Source organism: Petromyzon marinus, assembly GCF_048934315.1.
Source record: "Petromyzon marinus isolate PM22_M1 ecotype Great Lakes invasive population chromosome 84 unlocalized genomic scaffold, UKy_Petmar_22M1.pri1.0 chr84_unloc.4, whole genome shotgun sequence".
In the NCBI taxonomy this organism is placed as follows: Eukaryota; Metazoa; Chordata; class Hyperoartia; order Petromyzontiformes; family Petromyzontidae; genus Petromyzon; species Petromyzon marinus.
The window spans coordinates 1,244,935-1,261,719 of record NW_027422641.1 but is presented as its reverse complement, the minus strand read 5'-3'; the positions used below and the strand labels follow the sequence as shown (position 1 = coordinate 1,261,719).

The following is a 16,785-nucleotide window of genomic DNA, read 5'->3' as shown; positions in this document are numbered from 1 at the left end:
CGTCTCATTACTAAGTAGTCAAAGAAAATGTTAAGTCGTGTAGGGGCCAGAGGACATCCATGTCGCACATTACTCACATATTCTATCATCCCTTAACTCCATTATATCGATTTCCCATGAGACACAGCAGTTGTTTTTCTATTGTTTATATATGCTTTTCATTACTGTAACTCTGTGTTTTTATTTAGCTTTTGTTATTTTGGTGATCCAGGTCTCTCTTGCAAATGAGAATCATCCTAGTCTCTTTAGTTCTCGCCTGTTTTAACTAAATAAATTACTACTTACTCCATTATGAACTCACTCACTTCCCTTACTTTATGACTCACATAAATACGTCCTCTCCTTCCTCATGAGTCATATATTGACCTGATAACCCAGGCAACCACCTGAGCATTCACTTTGCCAACATCACTCACGCACTATTTCACAATCTCACCAATGACCTACTCATCCCATCACTCACTACCTTACTCACCATCCGCTTCCCTCATTGACCCACTGGTAAAATGGAAATACGCAGTCTAACACTCACGTGTTTAAAGAAGCTCCTTCGCAGGTTAGATTGTCTAGATGATTTATTTCACGATAACGTATTTACAACGCAAAAGTACGACTCACATGAACCTTCCCTCGTACAGTACCCTGCATCTGTTTCCACCCATCAACGCTGACACCACTATATCCTTTGCCATCTAAGAGAAAGGAAGTAGAGACGGTTGAGTCTGCTGGAAGAATGTACCAAGGAAACTGCTGGAAGCTGCCAGGGCGAGGCTGAGTGGGTAGAAAAGGGAGAGCGAGGCCCGCAATTGGGGCGCTAGCTCGGAGACTGAAGGACGACTGCAGGTGGATGACATCGGGGCCGACTGTTGTACATGGTGGAAACCATTAAGAAAGATTGTTCGAGATGAATGTAGTGGAAAACACTGGGGCTGCAGATAGTCATACCCTTGTGAAGCGTGTGAGTTGCACTCTCTTCTCAAAAATGGAACCTGCAAAGAAGCTTCTGGTGGCAGTGGTGGGATACAGTCTACAAGTTCAAGAAGGAAGACCCGCCGAAGAGCTCCTGCAGAGAACGAGTTATCAACCCTAAGCGCTCCAGGTTTTTCAGACTCGGCAAATGGCGGGAGTGAGAGCCGGACCCCGTTGGCAGCCAAGTTCCCGATGGAAGTGGATGCTCCGCCAAAGACCCAAGAACCAGCATCGCCGAACAAAGAAAATTGGCGGCAGCTGTTGGACAGGTTGGACCACCTTACCTTAGTGGTGGATCGACTGATAATTTCGATGATGAAGAAAAGAGAAGAGGAAGGAACTGGTAGTGCGCGGCTGAAGCCAGATCCATCTCCACCATGGACCGCAATGGCGAGGAGAAAGCGCCATAGGGCAGCAGCCATCGCTTCCCCCCGTCGAGCAGCAGGCGGGAACCAATCAAATGACTCAACCACAACTAGAAGCTGTTCAACAGACCTTGACCACCATGCATAAAAATACGGGAGGCGATTGTATTGCATTCATCAAAAGATTTGAAGCAGCTGTTAGAGTAAGCCGATTGATTGACGATGAAGTGCTACGACTGCTGCCTACGGTGTTGGATGACAGAGCACTATTGGCCTTCTTTATGATCCCGGAAAATCAACCTGCCACAACCCAACAAGGTTGTCAAGGGATGGCCGATGTTTTCTGTCCTGCGTCCAGCGCAAGGCAGCAATTTTCATCCTGGAGAAGAGGAGATAGCGAGCCACTGATGGCTTATAGAAGTACCTTGCATGCGGTTGCAGATGTGGCATTTCCAAGGATGGACATGACAACCTGAGACGTGCTAGTGGCGGAGCGGCTACAAACTCTCCTCTATCAAAGTGGCATTACATTGCCGATTTTGCCAGAGAGTGAGCAAACTTCAATGTAGTTTGCTAAATGCCTCTGGGCACACACAGATCCCAGGGCACCATGTGAAGTAGCAGCCCATGTGACAAGGGTGATGGAGAATGGAGGAGCAGGAGGACCAATGGAGCCAACAGGGACAGCAACAACAGGGACCGCCGCAATGCCCAGCATGGAGGGTGATCTGCAGGCGACCTTGGAAGAGATGGCTGTGGCCATCCAGGGGTTCAACGATTCAAGGTGTCAACTACAGCATCAGCGACCATGGCACAACCACGGAGGAATTCAGGACCATGCGGTGATGTACTGCTACCACTGCGGGAGGTCGGGCCACATCGCGAGAGGTTGCCGAGGGGAAGTCATCCCGAGACAACCAAGAAACACCCAGGCGTGTCGCCTGTACACCCAGCCAGATCACACGTGCACCTCATTTCCAAAACCCTCATCACCAACATTACTAGCACACCACTCGATCACATCGACCTGGAGTGAAACAACAGGGAAAATTCGGCCAACATCTCGGGCTAAGTGGAAAAAGTTAGTGAGATCGGTCGTAGCAGCAGCGACAGGAGCAGCATGGTGTAAACCGACCCTCCCTGACTCGCCGAGACAGGTGATGTCAATAAACACAGCAACGATAGAAAATGATGTACCACCCACAGATCATGATCTTGGGCTGATAAGGACCGAATGAATCCGATTGCAAAAACAGGATGAAATTATACAGTCATTGGCTGCACAGGCAGCTGAATGTGCTCAAACTGGTCAAAATGGGGAGCCATTCATCCCATGGCGAGGACTCCTGATGAGGTGGGACATGAAGATGCAGCGTTGTTGCCTAGTGGTGCAAAAACCCTTGCAAAAACAGTTGCTACTAGAAGTGCACGCCAAACAACAAATCCACTTGGGCCACCGAAACACATTGCTCACACTGCAGGCTCGATATTTTTGGCCAGTGATGTGAAAAGATGTACGCGAGCGGGTAATCATTGTCAGGAGTGTGCAAAAAGGAAACCTGCTCCCCATCCTATACAGCCTCCACTGCAGTCGATCGCAGTGGTGAGGGTAAACGAACTAGTAGCGTTGGATATCCTGGGTGCATTTCCTAAAACAGCAAGGATAAAATAAATATTTGCTCGAGGGGATGGAGTATTGCACACACTGGCTCGTTGCATGGCCGATACATGACCAAACGGCTGCAATAATAGCAGAAGCCTTTCTCCATGGCTATGTATTGGACAAGGGCCCCACTGAGAAACGTCTAGCAGGCCAGGGTCAGAATTTTTCTACTAACCTGTTGCGAGAGGTTTGTAATATCGTGGGCACTAAGAAAAATTCGAACGCCACCATACCACCTGCATTGTGATGGACAAGTAGATAGGCTTAACCGCACGCTGTCCGCAATGTTGTGCCATGTTGTAAATGGTGATCAGATGGACTGGGACTTGCACATCCCAGGGGTCCTAGGGGCATATTGTAGAGTGCCACATGCATCGGCCGGGCTCTTCCCCTTCTTTTTGATGTATGGGAGAGACCCTGAGCCACCTATTGAGGACCAACTGGTGGCTTTTCCTGCTAAAGTTGTGTCGTCACCAGCCTCCCTCAGACTGCCACTAAAAAAGCTCTGTGAAGCTCGTGAAGCCGCGATAGCAGAGTCAGGCAGATCGCAAATAGCAAACAAACGGTTGCGGAAATGAACAGAGACGCCTGTACCCTTTGAACAGGGTGATCGGGCCTGGTTACACTGTCCTGAGGTCCGGGTTAGAAAATCCGCCAAACTACACCATCCTTGGCAAAGCCCAGTGGAATTGTTAAAATCCTCTGCCCGCAAAGTGTTCGCATCCAAATGGGACGCCAGAGATGGGTGGTTAATCCGAGTCGCCCTAAACCATATAGAGAACTGACGTCACAAGGGATCGTTCAGGCTCACAAAGCCGTGTCCAGGGGCGTCGTGATGAATGCCAGGGAGGGGAGCATCCTCCTCACAGAAATACTGCCCCCGCACTCTCCTCTCAGGATCGACCGGAATGAAGATGGCCACGATGAGGGAGGCCGACGGACTAATTTAGAGAGGTGCCGAGAAGGAGTGTCACCGGGTCGAATGTGCTGCTCGACCACACCTACAGTACATATTGATGGCTTGTTGTAAATGTAGGGCTAATGATGTTGCGTATTGTTTGCCTAAGAATGTACACCTTCAATAGGGCAGCCCACGTAAGAGTTTGGTGATGATACTGAATGGTCAAGTTGGGTTGTAATGCCTTCCCCCCCTTGATTCAAGCACCTATGTTAAGCAATAACCCAGAGGTTAAATGTGTTGTACTCCATGCCCACATCACTGAATCCCGTGTGCGATCCCATTGATTCCCACATAGAGTTCCCTATTACTGGTAGGAACGAAGTTGTAAACTGAGTGTACCAGCCTGCAATAGATGAGTGTACCAGCTTGCAATAGATTAATGCGTCCGTCCGTCCCCTTTCAATACTTTAACGAAGTGAAATCTCGTGCTATTGGGGTGTAAAAATAAAATTGCGCAAAATTCCAATGTTCCTACCAGCCCACCCTGCAGGGACCTGTTAAATTAGAGTTTTAGCCGGGACATGTATTTTTATGGGCAGAAGAGGGTGATGTAGGGTACTGTACATGGCAAAAGTTATAGTGGTGTCAGTGGAGATGGGTGGAAACAGGTGCATGGTACCGTACGAGGGAAGGTTCGAGGTAGAAGACGGTAAAGTTTGCTGGAATAATCTTAAATTAAAGCTTTCATGAATGCAGGGATTCATACTCTTTGGTGGAGACGATAGCACAGAGTGGTGTACCTCCTTTATGATTCTGATATTTCCATCCTACCTGCCTATGTCAGCTGTTATTTCCGACTCTTTATGTCTCTCTCTATGCCTCTCTCTTAGCTCTCTCATGCTTACATGTCCTTTGGATTGCACTCTCATGCCTTTGGATTCCACCACTCTTCGATATTACTTTAACATGCTAATCTCTCACATTAACATGGCCACTTTGATGCCCTCTACGAGGAGGCCGCTCTCCGTTCTTACATTTACATGCTAATTTCTCACATTAACATCACTGGCCCCGCCCACTTATTTATGGCCCTTGGGCTACACCCATTTCAAACTATTTTAAACATTCTGCCTCAACAGCAGATCATGCTTTGCCATCTCATGACGGACGCTTGTGTTGCACCCAAAACGTCGTGATTTATTTTATTTTATACCTACGTGACTTTACCGAAAGAACCAAAGAGTATGGAAGATACCAAGTCAGCTTCATCCCCATGGTGGTGTTTAGGCGAAAGTTTATCTATGAGTATATATAGGCTGGCTAACAGGTATGAAGTTACTCCTTGGTGGTAATATACAACAAAAACAATAATAAATGTATAACCATTGTCATGGGTGAAGTCTTCCCATACTGGATCAGTCATGGAGATTGTTTCACCATACGCCATCATGCTTCTCAACGTGGGTTGATAACGAAAAGGCTCATGGCCAGTTTGTTTGATGTTAACTATAACCGAGAATCAAACTCAAGTGGACTGATTCATAGTGCAATGCACAAACCATTGTGACACCGTTCCACTCGTATGTACAAGTTAACAGGGAAATTAAAAAAACTATGCCATGTTTTTTGTTTACTGTCAATAAAATGAGAAATTAACATTGCCACGTTGGTCAACCCGTCGTCTGAAAATTACGAGATGTACAAGTCAAAAGTCTTAGGTATAATGCAGACAAGGGTTTTGGTAGTTGGACGATTTCAGAATGGGTTGCAGGTGACAATCCTAATCAAATGCCATTTTCAAGATCGTGTGCATAGGTCTGTTGTAGACAAAAACAACGGCCTGCTGATAAAGCATGTCCTGCATTCTTACATGTGTAAAGAAGCTCCTTCGCAGGTTTCATTTTCTAGATGATTTATTCCCGACGATAACATATTTACAAGGTGAGAGTACGACTCACACGTTGCACAAGGCTATGACTATCTGCAGTCCCGGTGGTTTCTAATAGATGAGATTAATCTCGAACAGTCTTTCTTGATGGTTTCCACCATGTTGATTTCCAACAGTCGGCCCCGATGTCGTCCACCTGCAGTTGTTCTTCAGTCCCCAAGGCATCACCCCATTTGCGGGCCATGCTCCCCCTTATATACCCGCACGGCCACGCCCTGGTAACTTCCAGCAGTTTTCCCCGGTAGATTCTCTCAGCAGACTCTATTGTCTTCTACTTCACTTCTCTTGGATGGCAAAGTTTATAGTGGGGGCAGTGGAGATGGGTTGAAACAGGTACAGGTTACTGTACGGGGGAAGGTTCGTGTGAGTCATACTCTTGCGTTGTAAATACGTTATCGTGAAATAAATCATCTATCAAATGGAACCTGCAAAGGAGCTTCTTTACACATGTGAGTGTAAGCCTGAGTACAATCTCACGTGTTGGTGCTGTCGAGTATTTTAATTTTACCAGTGGGTCAATGAGGGAAGGGGATGATGATTTACGTAGTGATAGAATGGGTGGGTCATTCTTGAGAGCATGAAAAAGTGCGTGAGTGAGGTTGACACAGTAAATGATCGGGTGATTGTGTGATCAGGTAAATATATGACTCATGAGGAGAGAGAGGGAGTATTTACGTGAGTCATAGATTTAAGGAAGTGGGTGAGTTCATAATGGAGTGAGTACCAGTTTATTGAGTTGAACAAGGCGAGAACTAAAGCGACCAGGATGAGTCTCATTTGCAAGAGAGACCTGGATCACCCAAATTACCAAAGCTAAATAAAACACAGAGTTACAGTAATTAAAGCAAACATACTATTTTCTTCTTTCGATAAAGCATATATAAACAATAGAAAGACAACTGCCGTCTCATGAAAAATCGACGTAATGGAGCTAAGGGATGATAGAATGTGTGAGTAATGTGCGACATGGATGTCCTCTGCCCCCTACACGACTGAACATTTTCTTTGACTATGTAGTTTGAGACGATTTCCATGGATGTACCAGTAGAATTTATCTGGTATAGATATAATGGGAGGCTGATCGATGCCTGAGCCGGTCATGGTATGGCTCTCTATTGTTAAACCATATTATGAATGCGGATGATCTGGTGATTACTGCCCACTCTAAGGAGAAGTTGGAGACACTACAGCTAAACATGAAGCATGCTACTAAAATATGGGCCGTTACCATCAGCCCCACGAAAACAAATCACCTCCCTGGGTATTTTACATCATAAAAATGCTCCCTTCCTCAATTCCTCATGTATTTGGGGCACCTGAGGAGAGAGTGGAGTGGGCAGTGTGCTGATGATCAAGTCCGTTTTGGGAGCCGAGGTCTCATTTAAAATAATTCGAGCATTATATTTTCATCAACTGCTCAACAGTGTGGAAGCTACCTGGCATGTCACTCCATAAAAATCTTCATGTCTTCTCGGCCACAGTTATACCCTTCTTTATCTCTCTCGAAAGGAACATTAAGGTTAGCTTGCCCACGATCTATTCAGGGTTTAACCAGACTGGACTTTGTAAGCTCACAGATTCCTAGAATATCTGGACAAATGCCCATCTGTGGGCTCCTCCAGCAAGCGAGGCTGCGTTGATTGTGTCATGCAGTCCGTATGCAGTCACGGCATCCCCAAGCAGCTTCAATTTGGCTGGATAGATGGTGCTAAATGGGCGTGGTACGGGGTAGAGAAGAGATGGACTGATGTGGTGCAGAAGGATGTGGAGCTGATTGGACTTATTGATGACTGGTATCAGCAGTGTCATGATCGGCTTCTGTGGAGGAGGTTCATGAAAGGTGCTGCTGGGGAAGTGGAGGCAGTTGCCCTCCAGCAACAGCATAGGGCAGAGGAGCGAGGCTCAAAACAACGAGCAGAGCGCCAAACAACTGACACAAATAAAGTTGGCACAGTGGGGAGCACGGCTGTTGCATCTGCCCATCATCTTCCTAAGTCAATCCATGGCACCTGCGTCTATTACATGACCTCCTGCCAGCCAGCCTTCGACACTTCACGTGGCCTCAAAATGCACCGAGCATGGCACAAGTGCTGTGGTGATGTCACCGCCACTTAGGGGTGAACGACGGTTGTTGCGTTGTTGTTGTGCGTGTGTGCACGGACGCATGTACGCCTGTGAGTCTCGTGTATGGAGAGATAAAGAGAGGCAGCCGGGCAGGGTGCTGGCCATTCACCCCGTGTGCCATTCAGAGCTTCATAGGCGCTTGCCCCAACATTCTGGTAAGGCTATACAGCGGATGATTGTCGCTGTTGTGTGTGTGTATGGACGTTCACCCCCCTCCCACCGCCCCCGTGTGTGCAGGGACTCATTACGCCCCCTCCCGACAAGCAGACCGGCATCCGGACTAAAGGTAAGTGACAATAACAGATTTTTTTTCCATTTAAGTAACTTTATGTTTTGCTCACAATACAGTATTTATTAGAGTGTTGCATGCAAATGTACGATATTTTGTCTTATATATGACTTTGTTGATGTTCTATGGGGTATGTTTGTCTTTCTGAGTAATGTTTTAATTAGGGTGGTGTCATTTTCACAATTTCCCCAATATTTTTAAATGGCCGACTTGCGCTTCAGCAATTTTCGGAACCAATGGCTAAATCTCTTCATCTTCTTGGGCTTGGTGGTGGTGGCAGAAGTGGTGGTGGAAACGGTTGCGGTGGTGGAAGCTGTGGCAGCGGCGGTGGAAGTGGCGTCGGTGGTGGTGGCATCATTGTACATTTGAGACACGGTCCATATTAGCTCTTTCAGCTGGCTACGGAGATGCAGGTTCTCTTCTTGCAGCCTCTTTTCCCCATGCCACATGTCCTCGTGACGCACCAGCTTCCCGCGCAGCCTAAACTGTTCCTGCCCTCTCTGCGGATTCAGGAAGTTCAACTTCCTCAGGTGGGCGTGCAGCGACCTCCGGAGATCTTCGTTTTCACAGCGCAGCGACATTTGCCGCTGTGCTGCATTGCAGTCTCGGAGAAAATCCGCATGCAGAGACTTGCTCTCCCTGCAAGGCACTCTCGTGGGCTCCAGCTCCAACTGGCGCTCTTTAAGCTGTTGAACCAGGCTCCTGATCTCTCTCTGGAGAGTCTCTCGGTTCTCCATGAACTCCTCCAGCTGATGCTGTAGCTCCAGACGGAGCATCTTGCTCTTCTGACAGAGCTCCACATTCTGCAGGCCCATCCTCTCCGTAGACAGCGTCGTGGTCTCATGGTCAAAGTCTGAAATGGAAAGCGTAAAAAGAAGATATATGAAGATCCCCATCCCAAGCATGGCCAAGACCAGAACGCCAACGATCAGCAGCACCATGCTCAGTTCGAGTTGACGGCACGCGAGACAGAAGCAAGTGTGAGACACGTCACGAAGGGGAGTATTATTTATCGTGACGTCATTACCGGATGTGACGTACACTATGACGTAACAGCCATCTCTGCCCACTTATTGTCAATCATTGCCCACCACGTGACTCCACGGCCCTGCCCCTAACCACACAGCTCCTCCCCCATACTCTTCTTCCGCCTTCCCCACGTGACGCGAGCCAATCACGCGAGAGGCGGCGCGCGGTCGGCCCCGCGTCCGCTTCCCGCCATTCTTGCAATGGGCGGCGGGGCCGCTCAGGGTGGGGCGCGGGGCGCGGGGGCGAGTTCACTCCACGTCGCGAGTCGGGAGGAGGGACGAGGGGGAGGGGCCAGGAGGGACGAGGGGGAGGGGCCAGGAGGGACGAGGGGGAGGGGCCAGGAGCGGGAGGGGGGGGGAGCTGAGAGCTGCGAAAGTTTGGGGTACCACTACTTGAAAAATATACTGTACCACAGAAATGAGTTTATGTTTAGTTCGATTTAGAACATCTTTCCAATGGTTGCTTAATTTGAAACCAACTTCTCGGTTGAAATTGTGTCTGTGTTTGTAGATCTGAATTGCCTCGTAAACAAATCTCTGATAAAAACCCGTGGGTTTGCAAAGAACCTTGGTATCGGAGAAAATTATATCGTGATCACCCACATGGTTGTAACAGTGATCAGCAAAGAATTCGTTTTGCTGTGTTTCAAATCTGATTTGTGCTCGCGAATTCGGTCAGAGACATGTCGCTTTGTCTCCCCGATATAGCAATCACCGCAGGTACAACTCAATTTGTAAACCCCGGGGTACTGTAAGTCAGGAATGCCATCCTTCACGGATGGGATCAGATCACGAATTTTGTGTACTGTATTGAACCGGACCTGGATCTTGTGTTTGTTTAGAATTTTTGAAATCTTTTTAGTAACGCCTGCTATATATGGTAGTGTGATGGTTTTGGCCGGAGTATCAAGTGGTTGTTTCTGTATGGAGGGAGAAACAGCTTGGCGGATGGTACGGTCAGAGTAACCATTCCTTTTGAGGGCCAGGTGTACATGTTTTAATTCACTGGTCAGGTGGTGTTGGTCCGAAATGCAATGAGCCCTATGGTATGAAGTTTTGATGAGAGAATTATTTTGGGCTGGGTGGTGGTGGGAATCAGGTTTCAAGTAGGAATCTGTGTGGGTGGGTTTCCTGTAGACAGAATGCCCCAATGAGCCATCAGGTCTCCTCTCAAACAGAACATCTAAGAATGGTAGCTTAAATTTCGATTTAAAGTTTTCGTGACTGCAAGGATTCATCTTCTTTGGTTCTTTCGGTAAAGTCACGTAGAATGAGAATAAAATAATAAATTGATAAAATAAAATAACACAATAATATTCTCACGACGTTTCGGCCACAACACAAGCGGCCTTCATCAGGTGAAGGGGATGAGACTGTCTGGAGGACAGCGCTGGAGTGAGAAAGCCACGCTGAGATCACGACCTTTAAGCTGTGTGAGAAGAAACAAAGCGCCTGACAAAGGAATTAGCATTTAATTTAGCATTGAAATGGCTGAGTGATTAGCTTGTGACTGGTCACAGAAAAGGCTATATTAAAGTTAAAGCATACACATCCGCAAAGGCACCCCTTGACAAAGGAATTAGCATAGAATTTAGCATTGAAATAGCTAAGTTAAAGTATACACATCCGCAGAGGCACTCCTTGACAAAGGAATTAGCATAGAATTTAGCATTGAAATAGCTGAATGATTAGCTTGTAACTGGTCACAGAAATAGCTATGTTAAAGTCAGAGCATATACATTCACCGAGGCACCTAGTGCAAATCAAACAGGAGAATTTAGCATTGAAACAACTAGGCGAATTTAGCATTGAAATAACTGAGTGATTAGCTTGTGACTGGTCACAGAAATGGCTATGTTGAAGTTAAGGCCTACACATATGAGCTATTCACAGTAACTGGGTATACAATACAATATATAATGAATACTATATCATGAACCAATAAAAAATACTAAAATATAAGTTACCTCAATGTTATCAATAAACTCTATATTCTCCAATCAGCTAAGCTACCAACAATAAGTCGTTATATATCACAATGCTATATGGCGAAAAATGGGTGGATTCTTACCCTCAACTTTAGCAACACGGATAGCTTAACCGTGGTTAATGGTATGGTTTACAACATGGAGTATAACAGCGCCTCGCAGCTGTCTCTCTCCCCCTCCTCTGTTCCGACCATCGATGAACTCGTCCGTCTGAACGGGACCCGTAGCTATCCGTGTTGCTAAAGTTGAGGGTAAGAATCCACCCATTTTTCGCCATATAGCATTGTGATATATAACAACTTATTGTTGGTAGCTTAGCTGATTGGAGAATATAGAGTTTATTGATAACATTGAGGTAATTTATATTTTTGTATTATTTATTGGTTCACTATATAGTATTCATTATATATTGTTTTGTATACCCAGTTACTGTGAATAGCTCAGATGTGTAGGCCTTAACTTCAACAGCCATTTCTGTGACCAGTCACAAGCTAATCACTCAGTTATTTCAATGCTAAATTCTATGCTAATTCCTTTGTCAAGGGGTGCCTTTGCGGATGTGTATGCTTTAACTTAACATAGCCTTTTTTGTGAACAGTCACAAGCTAATCACTCAGCCATTTCAATGCTAAATTATATGTTAATTCCTTTGTCAAGGCGCTTTGTTTCTTCTCACACAGCTTAAAGATCGCGATCTCAGCGTGGCTTTCTCACTCCAGCGCTGTCCTCCAGACAGTCTCGTCCCCTTCACCTGATGAAGGCCGCTTGTATTGTGGCCAAAACGTCGTGAGAATATTATTGTGTTATTTTATTTTATCAATTTATTATTTTATTCTCATTCTACGTGACTTTACCGAAAGAACCAAAGAAAATGGTAGCTTACCATCTTTCTCCACTTCCATGGTCTTGTTCTTCTGACAGAGCTCCACATTCTGCAGGCCCATCCTCTCCGTTTGCAGCGTCGTGGTCTCGCGGTAAAAGTATGAGATGGAAAGCTTAAAACGAAGATAAATGAAGATCTCCATCCCAAGCATGGCCAAGAGCGGAACGCCAACGGTCAACAGCGCCATGCTGAGCTCGTGTTGACGGCACGCGGGACGGAAGGAAGTGTGAGGCACGTCACGAAGGGGCGTGTCCTATATCACCGGATGTGACGTACGGCCATCCCTGCCCACTTATTGGCAATCATTGCCCACCACGTGACTCTACGGCCCCGCCCCTTACCGCGCAGCTCCTCCCCCATACTCTTCTTCCGCCTTCCCCACGTGACGCGAAGCGAGCCAATCACGCGAGAGGCGGCGCGCGGTAGGCTCCGCGACCGCTTCCCGCCATTCTTGCAATGGGCAGCGGGGCCGCGCAGGGGGGGGGGGCGGTGGGGGCGGGGGGGGCGGGGCTGAGTTCACTCCACGTCGCGAACGGGAGGAGGATTGACGAGGGGGAGGGGCCAGGAGGGACGAGGGGGAGGGGCCAGGAGGGACGAGGGGGAGGGGCCAGGAGCGGGAGGGGGGGAGCCGTGGCGCCGCCCTTGGGCCGCGAGGCCTCCCCCTGGACCCGCGGCGCCACGCGGAGACCGCGACAGCAGCAGCAGCAGGAGGTGGTGGTGGTGGTGTTTGTGGTTGTAGGCACGGGAGAGGTGGTGGTGGTGTTTGTGGTTGTAGGCACGGGAGAGGTGGTGGTGTTTGTGTTTGTAGGCACGGGAGAGGTGGTGGTGGTGTTTGTGGTTGTAGGCACGGGAGAGGTGGTGGTGGTGTTTGTGGTTGTAGGCACGGGAGAGGTGGTGGTGGTGTTTGTGGTTGTAGGCACGGGAGAGGTGGTGGTGGTGTTTGTGGTTGTAGGCACGGGAGAGGTGGTCACGGACAGGCGGTGAGTGCCGGGTGATGGAGGGGGGGGATTGCAGGGTGAGTGAGTTAATGAGGAGAATTAATAGGTGAGGAGGGTGAGTGAGTTGAAGGGTGAGGTGAGTGAGTGGGTGAGTGGTGAGTTCACGACAGGGAGATTGGGGCTGAGTGAGTGAACGCAGCGCACGGTAAAGATCCCCTGAGAGCATTCGCAAGAGTTGGACATTGAGTGCCGCTGTCAGGGTCCACACGCAAATTACTCACTTGGCATGATATACAAATTAACCATTGTAAACGATAACTTTAAAGTCCGCTATTTGTCAGAGCTAATGCGATGTGCGTTTTGCATATTTGTAGCACGTTATAACCATCGTCAACATCGTCATTTAGAGTAACCATTAGTCCATACGTGTCACTTGCTAATAGTCCCCGGGTCAATCACAACTTTGCCGTGCGTGCAGGCTTTGTCTCTGGCTGCTCGCTAGGGCTGCGATGCCTTTCCATGCCACAAGATGACGTTCATTGCTCCTTCCACACCGCGACAATATTTACTGCAGTGTTCTATAACGCGGCAGTTGCGTTGCTGAATAACACCGCGTTGTGTAAACTCCCTCGTTACAATGACTAATACAGGGTAAAGCACAGTCCGTGATAACAGCGTGAGATGCGTGTGTCGGCTGAACAAAGACTGAGGCGCGTGGGGAGCATCAGGAAGCATCCAGCAGCATCCCAATGCCTCGTGTGACGCTGTGCCCAGGCAGCCGTACAACCGCACATTCCTACTCGCGCGACGTGGTTCTGTTGACTCAATCGCGTTATATCCATTTAGCATCTGCGTTATAAAACGTGTTCCCTATTACATCCATCGTGCCATATCCAAATGGCGTTATGAAAACACGCGTTGAGGCAGAACGAACTCTATAAACTATTTTTATTTTACCAGGTGAGACCCACTGAGCTATGTGGCTGTTTTCCAGAAGCGACCTTTCCACAAATGATAGATCAGCTAAATGGCTAATCACGTTAGAAATGTGTAGCACCAGCCACAAATACTCTAGACATGGGATCCCCTTTGACAGGGTCAGTGTCTACTTAGATTCACTCACTCCGCCTATTGTCATGCGGCATCCGCAGCTGCGTCGCGACACTTGGTAGAGTGCTGTCTTTGAGGCAGAGAGCTTTACAACCGTGTGCAGTGGTTAATTTGCTTAACAGCTTTACACCGAACTCCTTGCTTGTGGTAAAACATGTTTGCGACTTTTCTGATCGAGAACTATGCAGATTTAGATTTATAGTAACATGTACTTAGTGTGAGATGAACTTCCAAACAATTTCCTTTGCTCAACATCTTGCAATTAATGTCTTTTTAAATGGTCAGCTTAAGTGATTCCGTGATGGTTATGTAACTTGACCATTAAGATAATCTATGGAGCACAATTATTTCAGTATTATTTGTCATAAGTAAACTTTAAACTGAACCCATATGTGATATTATATTGATTGATTATTTTATTTTTTAATGTAGTCTACATGCTCTTCTGGGGATATTACCCCACATTTACCATTCATTGATGTTCCCTTTGACATTGGTAATTGGCATTGTCACACCATAGTAATTCATGGGCAATTATGTAATTCCCTCTGTGTCTATCTCTCTCTGCATCTGTCTGTGTGGGTGTCTCTCTCTGCCGGTGTGTTTTTCTCTATATGCGTCTCTCGTGTGTCTCTTTGTGTGTGCCTCTCTCTGTGTGTGGATGTCTCTCGGTGTCTGTGTCTCTCTTTCCTTTTCCACGATGTGGTGTTGTATTTACATGCAAATTCTACCTCTAGCCCCGCCCACTTACCCTTGGGCTGAGCTTATCTCAAGCCAATATAACTTTGTGTTTCAGCAGCTTTCTCGCTATATTTTTTCACCTGATGATGGTTGCTTGTGTTGCGATCGAAACGTCGTGATCTATTATTTTTTTCTACCTACGTGACTTTACCTAAAGAACCAAAGAGTATTGTGATTTTGATAGTGATCGTTGTGGTGGAGGTGGTGATATTGATGGTGGTGTTAACGATAGCGGTGATTTTGGTGGTTGTAATGGTGGTATTGATGGTGGTAATGGTGGTTGACTATTACCCCTCTCGTGTCCTTACTTCCACAACCAGGTTTAAGAATCTGCTGGTGTCTGTGCTGGAGGTGGACGTCGGATATCTGTGCGGTCTGGAGCGGTGGACAATAGACTCCTGCAGCTCAACCAGGTGGACGCACTGGGCAGGGGGCAAGATGGTTGTGGCCTTAGAGACCCACTTACTCCCACAGAGAGCCATAGACTCACTCACAGAGTACACTCACACAGAGAGCCAAAGTCTCACTGACACAGAGCCATAGGCTCACTCACATGGAGACACATAGACTCACTCACACAGAGAACCATTGATTAACTCATTGGTTTTTTCGGTAAAGTCACGTATGTAGAAATACCATAAAATTATATTAAAATAAATCAATCACGACGTTTCGACCGCAACACAAGCGATCTTCATCAGGTGTAAAAACAAATAGCACATAGGGTGACATCAGCGCAACACATAGAGAGCGTTAAACTGCACGGAGGTAAATACAACAAGAAGATGAGAGACGAGAATTCAAAAAACCTAAGAAAAATTTACGTGATGCAAAACCAGTCGGCCAACGACACAGTTAGACACCTGCCTGGCAGACCACGAATTTCAGAAGAGTGCTAAATTTCGTGTTCATCCTCTGGGTTGAACATACCAGCATAGACAGAGTGAACAAATACGAGGTATAAGATAGCAGAAATACATATACAGGGACACAAGAGGTAAGAAGAGGAAAGACGGACAGAGAAGCAAGAAAAAAGGGGCCGGAGGGATGAACAGACAGAGGCTTAAAATAAGTAGTAGAGGTGGGGGGAGGGGCGGAAGAAAGCAAGGGGCACCCCACCCACCCCACCCACCCCACCCACCCATCCCACCCATCCCCACCCATCCCCACCCATCCCCACCTCACCCACCCACCCCACCCCACCCACCCACCCCACCCCACCCACCCCACCCCACCCCTCCCACCCCTCCCACCGATCCTCCCCCCAACCCTCCCCTCAACGCTCCTTTCACTCCTCCCGTCACCCCTCCACCCCTCTCCTTTCTGCTGCGTCAGGGCCAGAGGCTGAGAGCACGGGAGAGGAGGCTACACGGGGAACTGGGCCGCGTCAGGGGCGAGAGACGCGGGGCGACTCGACACTTCACAGCGTGGGTGAGTGTGGGGAGTTCGTGGTGCATGGGGGACGGTGGGTGGTGTGGTCCAGAATATAAACCACCTGTGTAGGATACACGGGGGATTTTTGATTGGTGCTTAAATGTGTGTGTGTGGAAAATGGTGTAGTGTGTGAGTGTGTGTGCGGTGGGGGGTAGGGAGGTAAATGTGTGTGTAACGCAAATTAGTATCTGGGGCGGTGTGTAAACATCACACATTGGGGAGACAAAGGCGGTCCGGCGTGGTTCTGACCACTTACCATTTCGTGTACTATGCCAGCCTTCATAGGAGCTCAATAACAGCACTTGCCCCACCAGTCTGTGGAGCTCCATGGGGGATGTTTGTGTTGGAGCTCGTGCTGTAGGTGTAGACGACGCACGACCGTGGATCCTCTGTAGGGAGCGCGC

At 47.8% G+C, this 16,785-nt stretch overlaps 2 protein-coding genes across 3 annotated transcripts in view; one reads left to right on the top strand and one right to left on the bottom strand.

The window, feature by feature from the left end:
- The window catches only part of LOC142908486 (ribonuclease inhibitor-like), a 223,359-nt gene that overhangs the window by 174,919 nt on the left and 31,655 nt on the right, over nt 1-16,785 (top strand). The window contains exons 1-2 of one of the 2 annotated variants that reach the window (XM_076059196.1): nt 15,268-15,360; nt 16,283-16,378. The exons of the other annotated variant lie outside the window; for it this stretch is intronic. The gene's annotated coding sequence lies outside the window, so the exon portion shown is untranslated. Of the gene's footprint in view, nt 1-15,267; nt 15,361-16,282; nt 16,379-16,785 lie in introns of those variants that run through there. 2 annotated transcript variants of the gene reach the window in all.
- On the bottom strand, nt 6,559-12,412 carry LOC142908482 (uncharacterized). Its single transcript, XM_076059188.1, has 2 exons — nt 12,159-12,412; nt 6,559-9,112 (listed from the first exon to the last, which is right to left on the bottom strand). Exons 1-2 carry the CDS (start codon nt 12,343-12,345, stop codon nt 8,457-8,459), a joined length of 843 nt encoding a protein of 280 aa, XP_075915303.1. The 5' UTR covers nt 12,346-12,412; the 3' UTR covers nt 6,559-8,456.